The sequence below is a fragment of the Callospermophilus lateralis genome, chromosome 6 (genome assembly GCF_048772815.1).
Source record: "Callospermophilus lateralis isolate mCalLat2 chromosome 6, mCalLat2.hap1, whole genome shotgun sequence".
Classification (NCBI taxonomy): domain Eukaryota; kingdom Metazoa; phylum Chordata; class Mammalia; order Rodentia; family Sciuridae; genus Callospermophilus; species Callospermophilus lateralis.
Genome location: NC_135310.1, coordinates 55688110 through 55708649, shown reverse-complemented (window position 1 = coordinate 55708649; position 20540 = coordinate 55688110). Strand labels below are relative to the sequence as shown.

At 36.3% G+C, this 20540-nt stretch overlaps 1 protein-coding gene across 1 annotated transcript in view; it reads right to left on the bottom strand.

Annotated features, from left to right (window-relative positions):
• The window catches only part of Ak9 (adenylate kinase 9), a 117043-nt gene that overhangs the window by 82882 nt on the left and 13621 nt on the right, over positions 1 to 20540 (bottom strand). The window contains exons 7-11 of the mRNA XM_076859460.2: positions 19000 to 19128; positions 14831 to 14909; positions 12814 to 12908; positions 7489 to 7628; positions 7229 to 7409 (exon numbers count right to left, since the gene is read on the bottom strand). Coding sequence (XP_076715575.2) covers positions 7229 to 7409; positions 7489 to 7628; positions 12814 to 12908; positions 14831 to 14909; positions 19000 to 19128 — 624 coding nt within the window. The remainder of the gene's footprint in view (positions 1 to 7228; positions 7410 to 7488; positions 7629 to 12813; positions 12909 to 14830; positions 14910 to 18999; positions 19129 to 20540) is intronic.

The following is a 20540-nucleotide window of genomic DNA, read 5'->3' as shown; positions in this document are numbered from 1 at the left end:
CTGATAATATATATTTAGGTATACATGTTTTAAATATATATTTAGATATAAGTTAAGCTATGATGAATACAATTATGTACAATATTCTTGATATTATAGTTTCTTTAGAAAAATGCATAAAGTTCAATAGTTCAAAGGACATGCATGGATTTTAGGCTTGTATATGTTAGTTCCAATTGCTATTCCAAATGGTGATATTATTTTCAGCAACATAAGAGGATGTACTTTCCCCTCTCCTATCTACATGTCAGTATTGGGTGTTAACAGTAATCTTTTAAATCTAACAATGAGATTGACATGACATATGTTTTTTGGTATCTCTCTGTTTTTCAGGGAGGTGATTTTTTTTTCTATGTTGCAAATCAAAGCCTCTTAAATGGCAGGCAAGCATTCACTGAGCTATGTCCCAGTCCCCTTTTTCTAATGTTTAATGGTTATTTATATCTACTATTTTGTGAATTGCCTGTTATTTTTTTCCCACAGGGGCTTTGTGCAGAATGGTGATTTGACTCGTGGTCTCTCTGACTGCCTTGCGGCTACATTGTGCTGGGAACTTCCTGTGCAAATGTAAAGGTCAAGATAGCCCAGTTGCTATGGTGACACCCTGCCTGAGGAGGCTCTGGGCAAAGATGCAGAGTTGTATCAATCAGGACCTTGAGCTCAGGCACCAGCTCCTGGGGATAAAGAATTCTGAGCATAACAAGATAACCCTAATGTCTTGCCAGTCCTGTCTTTCAGATTGCTTGATTTGCTGAAACTTTCCACAAATAACCTTTGGTGAAACCTATACAATAAACATGCTGAGCTAGCTTGGGTTCATTATGCCTGTATCAGAGAAAAACATCCCACCTGGCCCCAGCTTTTTCTTTCTATGTGTGTCCGTCTGTCTTTTCTCAATCCCCCATCACCCCTCACTGGTGTGTCTTCTGAAAAAATGCCCTTGGCTGAGAGATGGGGCTGTGACATGGCTTTATATACACAGTGATTTTTCTCTTTATATTTTAAGATGATAATTCATTTGTCTGACCCATATTGTGCTGGGCTTACAATTTGCCTATACATCTTTTGATGTGTCTCCCTTTACAAAGTGAAGCCTACTTCTCTTCTTTAATGTAGGTAGGACTTAGTGTTTTGTTTTAAAAGAATAAAGAACCAATATAAAAAAAAAAGGATAAAGTGTGGCACAAATGACAACGGGTGATTTTTGAGAGTAAATCATGAGAGACATCGCAGCTCCCTCCTTGGTTCACTCTCTCTGAGGGAAGCTAGTAGCCATGTGACTGGGACACAAAAGCAGACCTGTGAAGAGCTCATTCATGTGACAGAGCCATCTTCCAGTCCCAGCCAAGCCTTCAGAGGACTTTGGCTGCAGTCAATATCTTGACTGCAATCTCATGAAAAAATCAGGACAGAGTCACCCATCTAAGTCATTCCTAAATTCCTGACCTGGTGAAACTATGCAAGATAAGAAATGTGTATTGTAACTTCAAATCTGCTAAGTTTGGGGTGGTATTTTTTTAAGGGGATAGGTCACACTAGTTTTGAACTCCTGGCCTCATCTGATCCTTCTGCCATGGCCTCCCAAGTAGCTGGGATTAAAGGCATGTGTCACTGTACCTGGCTCAGTTGGGGTAATTTTTAATGCAGTAATAGATAACGAAAACACACATATATGAAAAATATATAAAAAATTTACTCCTTGTGCTGTCAAAAGTTTAAACTTTTAATTTTTTTTGACTTCAGTTTTTTTTTTCTTTCGGTTTTTACACTTCAATCATCTGGTTATAACTCTTCTTTTTTTCAAACAATGAACAAATTAGAAGTCTAAGATACACATGCATACACAAATTTCTTTTCCCAAATTCCCTCAAAAGAGATAGATAATACTTTTAGAAAAGTATGCATTGTTTATGTTATTAAGTTTATGTTAATAATAACAATTATTAACAGCTGAAGTATGTAGAGTGTTTTTCATTAAATTTCTATTCTAGTGGGTTGTTTCAGTTTGCTTGGTTTTCTATGTATATATCAATAATGAATTCCCAAACTCTTCCTTAGCAGTATAAATCTCCTCTTGATACATTTGAACACATTCAGTAAGCATCTTCTTCCTGTAGTTCTCTCTTTTGGAGACTTCTGGTCTCCTGCCCTATTCTGGACTGGTTATTTTCCAGGCTTACAGAACAACTGCCATCATGAACTGTCCCTCCCCACCATCTTGGTATTTCCTTTCCCTCTCTCCTGTCATAAATACCCTTTTTCTTCTTGGCTTAAGCTCTCATTTTGATGGAGCATATCCTCCAGTGGCTTCCTGAGAAAGACAACTTGGGAGGTTTTGTGGTTCAGATATGAAATGTCCTCCAAAGTCTCATGTGTTGAAGGCTTGGTTCCCAATGCAGCAATGTTCAAAGATGGGACTTTTAGAAAATGATTGGATCATAGGGACTCTAATTTATCAGTAAATTAATCCATTTGATGGATTAATAATTTAAATGGACTACTGGGAGGTGGTACAAAACATAGGTTTGGGGCATGGTTGGCGGAAGAAAGTTCCTGGGGTTGTACCCTGGGGAACTCTATCTTCTTCCTGCTTATCCTGCCTCTACTTCCTGGCTGCTTTGAACTTTGCTCTGCCATGATCTTCCACCATGATGTTCTGGCTCACATCAGGCCCAAAGCAACAGAGCCAGCTGACCGTGGACTGAAACCATGAACCAAAATAAATCTTTCCTCCTTTATGTTGTTATTGTCAGGTATTTTGGTCACAGTCACGAAAAGCTGACTAACACAGAAAATAGTTGGTTTTTTTTTGTAATTGCAAGTGCCCTCATTCTCTCATTGGACTTGATTTATTACAACATAAAAATTCTTGGCTGGAATCACTGCCCCTCAAAATTGTCATCTGTTTTTCAGAATTGTGGTTGAGAGGAACCATACTATTTGAATTCCTAGTCCTTAGTATGAAAACTAGTTATTCTCTCCAAAGTTTTCTAGGTTATTTTCCCATAAGCTTCTGGATCTTTGTCCCCAATGTCCTGTGATTTCAAGTGATGTGCCTAAGAGTCTTTGTCCCTTCATTATACTAGATATTCACAGAACCATTTATTTTTTATTTTTTCTTGTGTGGTTCTGGGGATTGAACCCAAGGCCTTGTGCATGCAAAGCAAGCACTCTACCAACTGAGCTATATCCCCAGCCCATGGATCATTTATTTTTATTTGCTTTTTGAGGTATTGGGGATTGAACCCAGGACCCCACACATGTGCCCTACCACTGAGTCATTATCTCTACCCTTTATTTTATTTGATTTTCAGACAGGTCTTGTTAAGATGTTCAAGCAGGTCTTGAACTTTCGATCTTCCTTCCTTAGCCTCTCAGGTAGCTGGAATTGCAGGTGTGCACCACCATGCCAGGCTCATTGGGTCATTTGAATCTGGAAACATGTTCTTTAATCTGGGAAATTTTCTTTGATAATATTCTTCTCTCTGATTGTTCCTTCTAGAATTCCTACTGGATGACAGAGTTCATGGTTTTTCTCTCCTATTCTTTTTCTTCATCTCTTTGTCATTTTCTACTAAATTTCTGCTATTTTTTTAAATTAAAAACCCTTCTATTGAATTTTTTTTGGATCAGCAAAACTATATTTATTTTGTCTTTATATATATTCTATTTTAAACTTAATTTCCTCCATTTTATATTATGTATTTTTTAATTGATTTTTTAAAAAAATAAATAAATGACAGCGGAATGCATTACAATTCTTGTTATACATATACAGCACAATTTTTAATATCTCTGGTTGTATAAAAGTATGTTGACACCAATTTGTGTCTTCATACATTATAGGTACAGTACATCCACAGTGGTAGAAGTACTCTTTTAGTTATAGTTGTTTCAAAGATCTTTTCCCAGGCTATTGTATATCAGTTTTTCAAAACTGAAGCCTTCTATCAGAAATATGTCTTATATTCTGATGAAATATAATCACTCACCTTTAAAACTGTTTTGGAGTATATTAACTGTTTGATTGCTGAAAAATATTATCCCCCACATTACTAGCTTAAACAACAAACATTTATTATTTCATAGTTTCTGAGGGTCGGACATAATAATTTCTCATGATTTTAAATGGTAAGGTCATAATGCATTTTATATTTACCCAAATTCTATCATGTAACTCAAATGCAATAAAATGCCTAAATACAAGCAATAGATAGCTTATCCTGTTTTAATATAAATGTTAACATATTACTATGTGATCACCAAACAATATGACTGATAACATACAGTTGCTATGCATACAGTAATATGAACTTTATTAGGGCCAACATTTGAGACTCATGACGAAATTTTCTAAACCACTACACATGATTTTGATATTGTAGTTGAAATGTATCATAATACTCTTCCTGCATATTTTAATAAAATTGTGGAGTTTTGTTTTGAAGATGTAAATATAAATGGAGTGTGAAAAAATGTTATATTGGGGGATCTGTATAATCTAAGAGGCTTTAAAACCAAGTGAGATTTTACAGGAATATATTATCTGAGGATATATTTTGAGGGTATGTTTGAATTAAAAGACCTATGCACTAAGAAAAGTAAAAAAGACCAATTAATATTAGAAGTGGTGCTAGGCATTGTGTCTTGAGTGACTCCTTAAAGAAAAGCAGTGATGATAATGCAAAACTTTTAATAAGTTAAAAATGATATTATCTATAATAGTATCCAATCCCATCAAATATCTAGAGGTCTATGTAAACTTTTGCACAGAAAACTCTTAAATTTTTACTCATAAAAATTTTAAAAGATTTAAATAAATGGTGGAGTATATATTTATGGACTAGAGGAGTCAATTCAGTGAAGATTCCCATTCTCCCAACTGATCTATATATCTGATATAATCCCAATTAAAATTCCAAAATATTACAAAGGACCATGAATAGTTAATGTACCTCTGAAAGAGAGCAACAGGATGAAAGACCTTGCTCCATCTGACATCAGGACTTACTGAAGAGCTAAAATAATCTGTCAACATAGCATTGGCAGAACAATAGCAGAAGAGAATAATGGAATAGACCACAGAGCCCCCACACATGTATTTAATGCACATGTATTAAAACATGCTTTAAAACAAAGGGAGCACTGTAAACAGTGGATAAAGGACAGGTTTTTTCCTTAAATGATCCTGGGATAACTGCATATCTGTATGGGAAAAAGTAAAATTTACTCCATGAAATTTACTCACAAGAAAGTCAATCCTAGGTATAGTTTACATCTAAATGTGAAAGTCCAAAATTTTTAGAAGTTAATATAATATCTTCATGATGCTTGGCAAGTAAAAATTTCTTTCTTAAAGGTGAGTCATAAAAGTACTGATAAAAAAGGACAAGCTTGACAAACTATTCTCCACTAAAATCAAGAACTTGTGTTCACTGACAAATGCCACCAAAAAAAGCAAAACAGCAAACCACAGGGTGACAGAAAATATCTGTATTGCTTAAAATCAACAAAAAAAGTGGTCTGCAGACAATGTAACTCCTACTGACAACATGTAAAAATATACAATAAAAGTGGACAGGACACTTGAACAAACACTTCAGAAAGAGAATATCTTGAATGGCCTGTAAGCATTTGAAAAATGTTCAACCTCATCAGTTATTAGGGCAGTGTAAATTAAAACTACAGTGAGATATTATTAAATGCCCACTTGAATGGATAAAATCAGAAAGACTGACACAAGAAGAACTGGCAGGACTCTGGAAAAACAGAACATTCATACCATGCAGATAGGATTGTAAATTAGTAGAATTATTCTGGAATTACCTACTCAAGTTAAACGTATGCACACTTCTGTGTCCCAGAAATTGTCCTCCTAGATATATCTCCAAAACATAAATACATACATGTGTACTCCAAGAGACACATACAAGACTATCTATAGCAGTATTATTCATAATACATCAAGTTTTATTGACACCCAAATATGGATAAATTATAATTTATCTGTTGAATGCATTTTATCATAAAATGATTGAGCTACAGCTATGTATAGAACATGAATAAATATTGCAATCATAATATTAAGTGAAAGAAGACAGGCACAAAGAACACAAATTTTTTTAAGCCCACAAAGCTCAAAAAATATGCAAATCTAGGGGCTCGGCAGTAGAGTGCTTGCCTAGCACATGTGAGGCACTGGGTTTGATTCTTACCACCACATATAAGTAAATAAGATAAACGACCATTGACAAGTAAAAAATAATTTTCAAAAACATGCAAAACTAATCCATGATGTTTGATATGCTAAAACCACGAGAGTGTGGAAACAAATACCATAAAACAGGTAGCAGTTACCTCCTTTGTGGAGGCGGGTTGTTGTAGGGACTTATAATGGGAAGAGGCATGGAAAAGTCTTCTGGAGTGTTGGAAACATATTTAACCTAGGGTGGTAGTTATACAGAAGGTTTATTTTAAAATGATTTATGGAGTTTCACTTTTCTGTATATTTGTCATATTTCATAATAAAGAAGTTAAAGGCAAATTGAAAATGTCACTCCTGTGCTGAAAAGAATCTAACAGCATTTTGAATCACTCCCCAACCTTCCCATGACCTGCACTGCTCTGACTACATCTTCAACCACCACGGGATGCTCCTACTCCTTTCATAGATAACACTGTAGACACACTGACCTTCTTATAATTTCTCTACATTCCAATCTCTCATCAAAACATCTGGCTCTACTTTCAAGTTCTATCCCAGATCAGACTGCTTCTTACTACCTTTACTGCTGTCACTCCAGTCTGAGATAAAAATAATTTCTCTTCATTTACTGAGTAAATAAGATCACTGGGGGAAAAGAGGGCAAAGAACTGACAGACCAGGGAGCTGGGAGGATCGTCTTTGCAGATGTTGAAATCACTGAGGATCAGGGCAGGAGTGGGACCGTGGGGAGACTGAGAGTGAGGCAGGGGGGTGCAACCCAGGAAACAGAGTGGAAGAAGGTGATAGGTGGCATCATCTGGGTGACAGGACATTCAAATCTGAGGGCTTCTAGGAAGCAGGAGAAGTGCCAATAACCGGAAGGAGGAAAGAAGATGTCTTTCCCACTGGGAGCTCAGTGGAGTAATTTCCCAGCTGACAGTATGAAATGCAGAAAACAATAGAAATGAAATCCTACAAATTAGAGTCAAGGATAGATAGATGAGCAGATAAGTAGGTAGTTACCTTTCCTTTGTAATAGTTTGCAATCAAATGGCTAAGTGTTGTTTTCCCTGAATATTGAGGTCCAAAGATGAATATTTTACACGGTGGTATTGGCATAGGTGGAAGAAGAAAGGGACGTGGATTCAATAAAAAAGTTTTTAATGTTTCTTCTGATGAAAGACAGTATATTTTACCTAGAAAACTTAAAACACATCGTAACAATAAACAACTGAAAACATAGGTGGACAAATTTTAAATTAAGTTCTGAAAGTCTTACTTACCTCACAGAAAAATCTGGTAATCCTGAATAAATGTTACCTTCTTTTAAAGCCACAGGACATGTGCGTCCCCATTTGCTTCTACGCCATCTGTATCTTGGTGCAATAAGTTTATAAGCTGAGAGAGTACGAAATAGCTCGTCCTGCAAATCACAAATACTACATTGAAAAATGTGGGCATAAATTGTGCTAAAGGGAGCGGTATCAAATATTTTGATTCTTATTTGATGATGCTTTACTATTTAAGAAATAATGTTGAATGCAAATTTGGACCTTTTTCTTTTTTTAATATTTATTTTTTAGTTGTAGTTGGACACAATACCTTTATTTTATTTATTTTATGTGGTGCTGAGGATCGAACCCAGGGCCTCACATGCGCTAGGTGAGCACTCCACCACTGAGCTACAACCCCAGCCCCAGGGCTTTTTCTTAATCACAACATTTTGTACTTGTCCCCAGGTTTAATGAGACTAATTTTCATTTCATTTAAAAAATCCTTATTTCAATTTTACTGAACATTTTTTATTATGTGGTAGAGTGAGCATGGGATAGAAAGGACATTCTCTATCATATCTCCTGCAAAAATCAGATTCTAAAAATCTTTTTCTTTTATTGGTGGTACTGGGGATTGGACCTAGAGCTTGTGTTGCTAGAGGAGTGCTCTACCAGCAAGTTACATCCTCAGCCCTTCAAAAATTCTTATGGAAAAAGTTTTAAAATGTAGCAGATTTTTAGTCAATTTATCTAAGCTTTTAAATAGTAAATGTTATATACAGATTGTTTTTGCATTTACTTAACTTATAAGGGGTAAAACTTTCATTCTGAAACTTTAAATCTCCCTCAGCAATTGTGGGAGACCAACCTCGCACGTGACTGAGTTAACTCCCCTGCTAAGTGATGAGGTGTCAGGTGGCAGCATGCTGCTAGACTGCCCTGCTTTTCTAGGATTCCAGCAACTGTGTTTAGTTTCTTGCATGGGCGTGCCTTCCCACATCCCCATGAATGGAGCTGTGCTCACCTGTTCCTTTGTAATATTACCCCTTGCCCTGTTTAGGATAGAATTTTCCATGGAAGTGCCTTGTGTGTATCCCCTTCTTTTACTGTGCCCTTGGATGTGGCCTACCCAGATGTCAGTCAACCTGCTGACAGTGGGCATCATGAAGGTAGACTCAGCCCCTTGAAACCTGACCCCTTACCTCATTTGAATACCATGTGTGGGGCGCTCTCTCTCTCTCTCTCTCTCTTTCTCTCTCTCTCTCTCTCTCTCTCTCTCCCTCTACCCTTAAGGTCAGAGGAGCCATCACAGCATCCCCAAAGAAAAAGGTATTTCTGTCTCTTGTTTGGTTATTTCACGCAGCCAAATTAGCCCAGTTCCCCTGGAGTGACCCCTGAGTGTTTTAGTCATGAGCAACCGGGCAAGTGGTGTCCCTGGGTGGGCAAAAGGTCTGAGTGCTTAAGCCGCTGGGACAAAAGCCACAAGCAATCATTTCTGTTGGTAACTTCCAGACCTCAAAGACTGTCAAAAGATTCACCTGTCTTTGTGCTATCTTAGCAGGGAATGACAGAACTAGGACAAGATGGCCCACCAGGCACCTGGGAGGGGGGAAGGGCCCAGACTGCCTTTGACACTCAGATGTGGATTGCATTATGCCTGCTGGCTCTAGAACTGACCACAGAGCACAGACAAGATTGGGAACTGTGGTCTTGCCTGGACCATTGTAAAATCTGAAAGCAAAGAGGCATGCACACTGCCAGGATGTTGCATGAGAGTCCTCACTGAGGGCTGGAAGTGTTAAGACTAAGAACCTCATTGATGGGGCAAGTGGTGCCAACAGCCTTCTCCAAGGAGCCCATAGACAATGAACTGGAAACTACCCAGAGAAGTCAAGAGGTGGTCACTCTTTCCTTATCATCCCTCCTTCCTGTCCAAACATGGGAAAAGTATTTTAATAGCAGACCACATTCCCTTCTCAAATTCCTATTCCTCAAGCCACACTTCTAATAGGTGCTGAGTGAGGAGAAGAGGAGTTTTTGAATGAGTTTGGTATTAAAGACTTAAAAGTGATAAGGACTACCTTCTGGTTAAACTAGGCAGAATGGATTCTTGCATCTATATTTACTGCTTCCCTGAAACTCCCTAAAATGACAGCAGAGGCATAAAAAAAGGAATATGTACACCAAGACATGGAGAATGGAAGAAGAGACCAAAATGATGGCCAGAGCTGGAAACTGACCAGCAGTGGCTATACAGTTTTGAAAACTAGAAAGCACATGATTAGTAACTGGTTTAGATCAGAGAAAGGCAAAAGCTAAAATATCTGCAGTGGCAAGGATGGATGTGGGATGAATGGGGATAAGAAGCCAGTTGACTCCAAAATCCTAGAAAGACACGGGCCTGGGTGATACCAAGTACCTCTGAAGGGGGATGAATGGGAGCATAAAACAGGATGACTGGTTGGAAGTCTTTGAAAGGGGGTGCTAGTAGCCAGAGCCACCTCCCACTCCCCTCAGTTAATTCACTTACCCTTCCCCCTACATTCCCACCATCTCTCTTTCAGTCAGAAAACTGGAGAGACTGAATCCGAGCTTATGTGAGACCGCTGAGGTCAGGGTGGAGGAGAGCATGAGAAATTTAACAATGATAGCCACTGCCCTCAGGAGACACTCCTGCCTAAACCTCTCCCAAAGAAACTCTGGCCCTTCCTATGATCTAGCACATAAAATAATTATGGTGGGCACAGCAGGATTCTCAGCTCTACTGAAGGCTCTATCACCATTGGGTGAATGACCTGGCACTGAATAGGCTCATCTGTAAGACATAGGATTAAAATAAAAAATACAGGTCCTTGTTCTCAATTTAGTTGAGAATTTCTAGATTGCAACAGCAGAGCATTAAACTAAGAGTGGAGCCCTTCTATCCAGTGAGAGGTCCACGAAGACAGTTCTGCCTCACAATTCAGTTGTTAGATATTTTGAATGTCACTATTGGTCCTAGGTGCTTTACAAGTATGATCTCATGTAATCCTTACAATAACAGAATGCCATAATACTTACTGTCCCCTTTATTTTAATCATTGAATAAAGAAAAAAAAATTACAAAATCCCACAGGTCTGGTAGGCTGCGGAGCTGGACTTCAAATCCAGGTTATTCTGATTAGAAACCAATGCTGGTATCCTCCACGTGCATGGTGCCAGCCTGACACTGAGCTTCCTTTACCATGTCCCCAGGCCCACTCCCCCTCTCTACAAATTCATCAGCACTTATAGCTCCCAAACTCCCCATAGCTTGAGTTCTCATAAAGGTCTTTGCTGCTCTCTTATTCCTTTAAACCAGTGAGTTCCCCGCCCCCCCAGGATCTACAGTAGACTCTCCTAGAAAGTTCTTTTTTTTTTTTTTTTTTGTAAAATATACATAACATAAAATTCACCATTTAGCTAGCTATCTTTAAGTGTTCAATTCAGGGGGATTAACTACATTCACAATGTGTACAACCACCAACACTATTTCTAGAACACGCTTTCATCCTCCCCCAAAGAAACTCCACCTATGAAGCATACCTCACTATTCTCCTCTCCTTCAGGACCTGGCACTCTCACTTCTACTTTTTGACTCTCTGAATTGGCCTATTCTAGGTACCTTGTGTAAATCATATTATTTGCTCTATTGTGTCTGGCTTGTTTCACTTAGCACAGTATTTTCAAGGTTCATTTGTATTTTATCATGTATCAGAATTTCATTCCTTTTTAAGGCTGAATAATATTCTATCAGGTGTGTGTGTGTGTGTGTGTGTGTGTGTGTGTGTGTATCTTATCCATTCATCCACTTACGGACATTGGGATGTGTTTCTACATTCTGGTTATTGGGAATACAGCTGTTATAGACATTAAAGTTCAAGTATCTAATGGAGTTCCTACTTTCAATTTTCTTGGGGATAGTACCTAAAAGTGGACCTGCTGGATCATATGGTAATTCTTTATTTAACTTTTTGAGAAAACATTAAACCATTTTAAACATTTAAAAGCTGTTCCATTTATGACCCCACCAGCAATGCAAGAGGGTTCCAATATGTCAATACTTTTTTCCTATTTTTTGGATGAGAGTCATCATAATGGTATGAGGTAGTAGGTATCTCATTATAGTCTTTTCAAAATTATTATAGTCTTGATTTGCATTTCCCCATGATTTTAGTGATGTTGAACAACTTTTTATGTGCTTGTTGGCCACTTATCAGTCGTCTTTGGAGAAATGTCTGTTCAAGTTCCTTGTCCATTTATGAATTGGATTCTTCTATTGCTGTAGAATTGAAGTTATTTACATATCCCTCATCAGATGTATGATTTGCAAACAGTCTCTCCATTTTATGGGTTATCTTTTCACTCTATTGATAGTGTCCTTTGATGCACAAAAGCTTTTATTTTTATTTATTTATTTATTTTTGGTGGTACTGGGGATTGAACCCAGGGCCTTGGGGATGTGAGGTAAGCACTCAACCAACTGAGCTATAGCTTTTAATTTTTTAAAAGTGTGTTTTAGTTATAAATGGACACAATACCCTTATTTAATTAATTTATTTATTTTATGTGGTGCTGGGGATTGAACCCCGTGCCTCACCCCGTGCTAGGCAAGCATTCTACCACTGATCCACAAACCCAGCCCCTAGCTTTTAATTTTAATGAAGTCAAATTTATCTATTTTTTCTTTTGTTGTATATGCATTTGATGTCATATCCTGTTTTGTTTTGTTTGATTTAATGCCAGGTTCCTATCCCAGAAATTCTATTTTAACTGCTTTGGGCACTGATTTATTTTAAAAGCTTCCTAGATGAATCCACCATGCAGTCAGGACTGAAAAATCGCTGCTTTAAACATTACCATTATGCTGTACTGATTCTCTAAAAACTACCTGCCTTTAGCTGAAGAATATTCATCCAAAGTCCTTGAAACCACACAAGAACTATCTATTTATAATGGGACCCTTTTGTTTTATTTTGAGACACAGTCTTACTAAGTTGCTTAGGGCCTTGTTAAATTGCTGAGGCTGGATTTGAACTTGTGATCCACCTGCCTCAGTCTCCTGAGTCACTGGGATTACTGGCATGCACCATCACGCCTGGCCTGTTTTTGTTTCAAAAATCTTGTTGTGTTATAGTTAGTTACCTAATAGAATATTGTGTTAATATTATATCTTCTTCCCAAAACCATTTTTTCTTCCCAACTCCCATTTTTAAAAAGGTATCCTGAAATTTCTTTTAGACCTTGTAAAGATACAAACTAAGGTTACAACACAAATTGAACACAAAGATTTTCAAACAGTTAAGCGTAACTTACAGTTTCCGTTATATCAATCATTTCTTCCTCTGAACTCTGAAGTTTGGTCACAACAGCTGCTCTTTTTAGGTTCAGATATTTAAGTCGTTCCATAACTGTCTGGATTATAAGAACAAACATTTGAATACATTGACATCTGAATATCTCAAACATTCTGAAAAAGTGATGGGTTCATTATTGGAGGCCATGCTTCCTCTGAACCTCCAGGTAGACTCCTTGATCACTTTTTCCTGGCTTCTGGTGGTTTGCTGGCAATCTTTGGTGTTTCTTGACTTGTTTATGCATCACTCCAAACTTTGCCTCTGTTGTCACATAGCCATCTTCTGTGTGTCTGAATTTCTTGTCCTAATCTATATTGAAATAGAGCCCACCCTAATTATGCATGATCTCAACCTGATTGAATATGTAAAGACCTTGTTTCCAAATAAGGTCATATTCACAGGTATTAAGGTTAGGGTTTTAACAAATATTTTTGAGGGACATATTTCAACCCATGAATATTTTAAGGGACATATTTCAACCCTACAGTCCCTGAATATTCATGGCCCTAGAGGTCTGGGTCTATAGGAACTCTTCAGACAAAGGGAAGAAAACCATGTGAAGGTGGAGGGAGACACAGGAGCAATGCTGCCATAAGTCATGAAATACCTGGGACTACCATAGCTGGGAGAGGCAATGATGGATCCTCCTCTAGAGGATTTGGAGGGAACAAGACAATATCTTGAGTTTGGACTTCCAGCCTCTGAACTGTGAGAGAATAAATTTCTGTCATTAGAAGCTATCCAGTTGGTAAGACATAGGATAGATCATGGTAACCCTAGAAAACTAATGTAGACACTAACTATGTGGAAGAAACTGGAGAAACAATGGGCTAGTAACCAGAATCTGAGGTGAGAGATGGAGAGATAGAAAAAAATAATGTTGGTGTGTGGTAGTCTGTGGAAGATTATGTTATTCACAATTCATCCTTCCCTTGTTTTCTTCCTCAAAATATACCCAGAATTTTGTTTTCTACTTGTTCACACTAGAGGACAGAAGGTCTAAGAGGCTTGGTTGAAAATTTCCAAGATTATTAAACCCCCAGTCTTGCCGGGTGTGGTGGTGCACAACTGTAATTCTAGGGACTCAGGAGGCTGAGACAGGAGGATACAAGTTTGAGGCCAGCCTCAGCAACTCAGTGAGGCCCTAAGCAACTTAGCAAGACCCTATCTCAAAATAAAAAATAAAATCAAAAGGACTGGGGATTTAACTCAGTGGTAACTCATGCCCTCACTGCAAAAATTATTTAAAACCCCAGTCTGGAATTGGTACCCTGCTACTTCTGCACACATCCTATTTGTGAAAGCAAGTTACAAGGAGAAGCTCAACATTAAGAGGGTAAAGAAGTATACTATACCCAAAATTAACTATTTATTTGATACCAGGAATTGAATCCAGGAGCACTTTACCACTGAGCCACAGTCCCAGCCCTTTAGACACAGTCTCCCTAAATTGCATAGAGCTGGGCTGCAGTTGTAGATCAGTGGTAGAGCGCTTGCCTAGCATGTGTGAGGCCCTGGATTCCATCCTCAGCACCACATACAAATAAAGGTATAGTGTCCATCTACAACTAAAAACCAAACAAACAAAACTCTTAAAAAAATAAATTGCATAGGGCCTTGAACTTGTGATCCTCCTGTCTCACAGCCCCTGAGCATTGGATTTACAGGTATGAGCCAATAGCATCAGGCCAAACAGACCTTTTATTTTTTTCCCACCCAAACAGACCTTTTAAATTCAAAATGTGGTTTTGATGTCATCTGGCCTTTTGGTTAAGATTGAGTGTAGTATTAAATGTAGTTTTGATTTTAATATGAACAGATAAATAAAAATAACATTAAATTTTAAAGTACCAAAACAAAATTTTAAAAAATTAATGGTGTTAAGATAAATCTATTCATGTGTATTAAGATAAGTACAATACTGTAAAAGGTTTTTAAATTTTCCAACTGTAATATATTTTCATTGAACATTGCACTCACCATAAAGAGCTCCTCTGGTGGCTTATTTCCGTCTAGCTCAATGAGAAACTGGGGATTATGTTCAGCCATTACTTCCTGTAGACAACAGAAAAGAAAACATATATCAGGATTGTAAGAAAATTGAATACAAGATCAGAATCTTAATAACTATGAAGAAATCTGAAAAGCTCACTTTGTTTACCTTAAACATGCTATAATGCACATTATTTTCAGTGCTGAAGACATCTTTTGCAAAAGCCCAAATTAGCCTTCTTACTACAAATTTATTTTGTTTTATTTTGTTTCATGGTTCTGGGGACCAAATCCAGGGCCTTATGCATGTTAGTCAAGTGCTTTATCATTGAATTACGCCTCAGTAGAGCCCCTTACCATGAATTTTATAGGCTTTCTATTTTTTTTTTTTTTTTACTTTTTCCCAATATAAAATGTTTTTGGGTGTCTATCTGCATATATTTGTAGCTTTGCTATCTAGTCTTGATACAATAAAAGAGTGATTAAAATTTAAATTAAGGACTTTCTTCATACAGATATTAGCATCATTTAAAAATACAACATACTTTTGTTACTGTAAGGCACACTTTTCTTATAGAAAACTTAAAAGACAAAAAAATTAGAAGGCTAAAATGTCTCTAATCCAGCTACCCAAGGTAACTACCACTGTTTTCCTGTTATCTTTTATTTATTCCATGAGAAAATCCTTTTGCATGTTTGTGACCAGTATATAACTTTGAAGCTTACTTCTTCACATAATATCAAAATTAAGTTTTCTCTATATTTTTACAAGATCACTACCAATATAATTTTGATGGTTTTATAAAATTAGATATTGTGATTATAGTACAATTTATTTAATATGTTCCTCTGTTGTTTGACAGTTGTGCAATTTATAATATTGAGCAAGTTGTTTCCAAGCATTTTTAAGTATTTTTAAAGTTTTAAAAGTTGTGTTCTTTTTTAGAAAACAAAACAACAATAACAAAAAGGGCCATACTAATTTCCATTCCTTTTAACAAATTATAAGAGTGCTTTATCATATACTTGCTAGCAGGAGAAATTCTTATCATTTGTTTATCTTTTAAAATTTGATTAAGGTTGGGTTGGGGATGTGGCTCAAGCGATAGCGTGCTCGCCTGGCATGCGTGCGGCCCGGGTTCCATCCTCAGCACCACATACAAACAAAGATGTTGTGTCCGCCAAAAACTAAAAAATAAATATTAAAATTCTCTCTCTCTCTTCCTCTCTCTCTTTAAAAATTTTTTTTTTTTAATTATGAAGGGGCTGGGGCTGGGGCTCAGCTGTGGAGGGCTCATCTCTCATGTGTGAAGCCCTGGATTCAATCCTCAGCACCACATCAGTAAAATAAAGGTATTGTGTCCACTACAATTAAAAAATATTTTAAAAAATAATAAAAAAATAAAATTTGATTATGGAAATAACATTTCATTATTTAGATGAGTATTTCTTTATTATAGGTGACACTGACCATTTTTTCTAGTGGCTTATTACCCTTTTGTCTTTCATTTGTTAATTGTTCATTTATCTCAGAATGAACTTGCAGGTTTTCAGAAAATCATCTTTATGGTCTTTATATATATCAAATCAAAGCTTTAAATATTTTATTATAGTGTTATGGTCTGAGTTTAATCAATATAGATTATAGATTATAAATTATAGATTGTAGGTTATGAAATATTAATAAATAGGATAAAAGGATTATGTGATAAGTGTTATAGAATAAATAATGTTAAGCTGCTCTAGTTATAAATTAGAAGAAGTAATAATGTAACTGTAAGATATAAGATTTAAGTTGTTAGAAATAAGATAGAAGAGTGTAAAGGTGATAAATATAAGCCCATAGGTTAATATAGTTACAGATAAATATAATATAGCCATTGTAACTCCATTTTTATGACTCCCATGTAAAACTGTTATATAAGCTGTTTCTAAGATGTTAAAAAAATTTTTTTCCGTACACTTCATATGCCCACAAATGTGCTCGAACCCAGGAAATGGTCGTCTGTTTTTGCTCTGCTAACTGATTTCTCAGCCTGTGTCTCCTGCTTGCTTGCACCTATGTTTTTGAGGATGTGGTTTTTCCTCTTATAAACCCGGTAGAACTGGGACCCAGTGCTGTTCCTGGCAGAGACAGTTTGGGTCCTGCAGGGAGCAGTCCCAGCTGACTAAATAAAAGACTCTCTAATTCGGACAAAATTCGGACTGAGAGTGTTTTCTGGTGATCAGCCCACAATAGTGGGGAGATTTTTCAGTTTGTTTCTTTTAACGTTGAATGATGTTTGATTAATTGATTTTCCAGAAATTTTACATTTAATGAATTGAAATGACTTTCTGGTTTCCTTTTTCTTTTCTTTTTTTTTTTTTTTTTGGTATGGGTAATACTTTTTATTGGTGCATTACAATTACACATATTAGTGGAATTCATTGTTACATATTTACACATGCACACAACATAATTTGGTCAACTTAATTTCCTAGCACCTGCCTTTTCTCTCTCCACCTCCCTTTCCCTGGTCTCCTTCCTCTACTCTACTGGGCTTCTTTATAATCTTGTCATTGGTTCAACTGAACATCTGTCAGTCATTTATCACTTCCACACTGGGGGCACGGCACTGTGGATAGGTGATACAAGGATAAATGACCTAGCGACTCTTCTTGAAGAGACTGCCTTTGCATTTTTCCACTATGAATATCGTTTTCCAGTATTCTGAATCTAATTCTCAGTATGCTTTATTCCATACTCAGTGCTGGTGATGTAAGGAGTACTTTGGATACTTTCACTGAAGGAAGAAATTATATTATGTAGAATCATGTAATGTACTCTTAAGAAATGTTTATGCTTCATTTTAAAGGCAGGTAATAGAAGAAGAGAGAAGGAGTAATCAAAGCCATATCTAAGAAAATATTTGTTTCTCATTTTGGGAGAGAGATGATGAGAAATAAAATAATCCACTCATTTGTCCTTAAAAAATATATCATTAGGGCTGGGGTTATGGCTCCGTGGTAGAGCGCTTGCCTAGCATGTGCAAGGTGCTGGGTTTGATCCTCAGCACCACATAAAATAAATAAATAAATAAATACAGGTATTGTGTCCAACTACAACTAATTATATATATTATATATTAAATATACATTTAATATATATTTAAAAATATATATATAAATATATAAGCATTATAAACCACGCAAAACAAATTATTTTAGGTCTCTATCAATGGGGAAGAGACATTTTTAGGATTGTTTTTTATTTGTTTTCTTAGTTTTGTTGTTTATCATAATATCTTCCCAAATACCCAAGTTCAATGAATACTTTTTTTTTTTTTTTTGATACTGGGGATTGAACTCAGGGGTACTCAACCACTGAGCCACATCCCCAGCCCTTTTAGTATTTTATTTAGAGACAGGGTCTCACTGAGTTGCTTAGTGTCTCACTTTTTGCTGAGGCTGTCTTTGAACTCAGGATCCTCCTGCCTCAGCTTCCTGAGGTGCTGGGATTATAGGCATGCACCACCATGCCCAGATCATTAAACGTTTGTTGATTAAATTTCCAACACAAATGATTATATTTGGCAGTCTTCCTTTAATTTTGAAAATATAAAATAAGTTTTTCACATAATTGTAATCTCAGTAGTCATACTTTGGAATACTAATTATTTTAATTAAAACTTTTCTACTACTATATGTAATAATCTTAATCATGTTTACATATAATCAACTGTGCATGAGATAACCATGGAAACCAATCTGGGAATAACAATTTTTTAGATTGCAATTTAACCTAATTAACACTTCCTTTTAGAATAAAAAAATGCATGTTAAGTGACTATTTGTTTTGATGAATCCATAAATTATTTATTGAAAATGTTCTTACAACATAGTCTCTTAATATGAATTTTCTAGCCCCCATTCATAATTTTTCCTAGTGACTTTTGAATAATGCAGTTCATTAGTCATTTTTCAACAACAGAGTTGTTTGTAAGGGTAAAATAAAATGGTTGTGGGAAACAGCCTATGGGAAGGAAGCCTTTATCTAATAGCTTTATACCAAGTTCACGAGGAGAATCAAATGATAGTACATGAAGATGAAGATGGGAGAAAGCTATTTAACAGGGACAAATACCAAATAATCCTATTTTTATCTTGTTCTTACTTCTAAACAATTAAGGATTGTTTCCTTATAAAGTTGAATAATGTTTTCGACATTTTCCAAATAATCCTCAGGCCTCTGAACTAGATGATGAAGAATTTCAGCTGCCATCTGCATTTCAGCAATAAATGCCTAAATGGAAAAGAAAAAAAAAAAAGCACAAACTATCTTTAAGTTAGTGGTTAATGAACTCTTAAGCCACATCCCTCCCTCCTCTGCCTACCTGGAGTGAGAAGCAGGGGGAAGGGGAAGATTAGAGACAGAGGGTTTTATTTAAGAGAGACTGAAATCACTGAGCTGCCTCAACCAGCCAAAGGAACTATGAGGACTAGGTTGACTTCTGTATTTTCATAATCTCATTGTTATGTATTATGTGTTTAGTTTCAATAAAGCATTTAGACTGATGAAGGGAAAAAGACAGGCTGAACACTCTTAGGGGTCTTCATTAGATGAAACAAAGCATTAGACTGACTTGGATACTTACTAATTACTTTTTCCTCCCCAGTTAATAAGAAGAGTGGGGGTGAATGTCAGATTTTTTAAAGACAAAATAGAGAAACTGGAGTTTCTTAGAATACTCAAGCTTGTAGTTCACTCATTCCTTCCTTCAATAGTCAGTAAACATTTGAGTGCCTACTTTATTCCAAGCACTATTCTGGGAACTTGAGATACAACAGTGAACAAAACTGTCTAACAGTGGGCTCACAGAGCTCATGTTGAAGCTGAGAGAGACAGCATAAACACAGTGGGCAAATAAATATAAGACAAGTCGTGGTAAGCACTGGAGATAGAGTCATGCTTCATAGAGTTTATGTTCATGGGGTAGATAGGATATAAGCTAGTAAAAAAATAAACAGAACTTCAGAAAATATAATTGCTATGAGAAAAATAAAGCAGAGTGATGGGAGAAAGTGCTGTTTTATATCAGGTGGTCACAAAAGTGATATCTGAGTTGAATTTGCAAGGAAGGGAGAGAGCCTCACAGATTTTTAGAGAAAGAACAGATCAAAGCAGAGGGAATAAATAATACTGTAAAAGTTCTCTGCCCTTGTCCTGGCACATAGCAAGTGTTCCATATCACACTTAGTATCATAATTAGTCATTCTTTCCAGTTTTTATAAATGCATACATGTACATATTTTACACAATTTGGATCACATTATCTATGGAAGCCATTTTATATATAATTTGTTTTAAATATTATTTTAATGGTAAAATAACATTTCCTCAAATAAGATTTAAGCATGACTATAACAGGTCAACAAGAGTGTTTCAGATTTTACAATTTTATAAATAATGTTGCAATGAATAGCTTTGTAGATAGATTACTATATTACTAATATTTCCCCTAGAATAGTTCCTAAAATTAGAATTACTAAACTTTGGGTAATACATTTCAAAGTGATTCAGTAAACACTGTCTTTTTCAAAAGATGCTACCATTCGTCTCTCTCTAACAGAGGGCATTGCTAGCATGCTTGTGTTCATTCACTTAGTTACTATGACTTCATATTAAGCACCTACTATCTGCTAAGCGCTGTTATT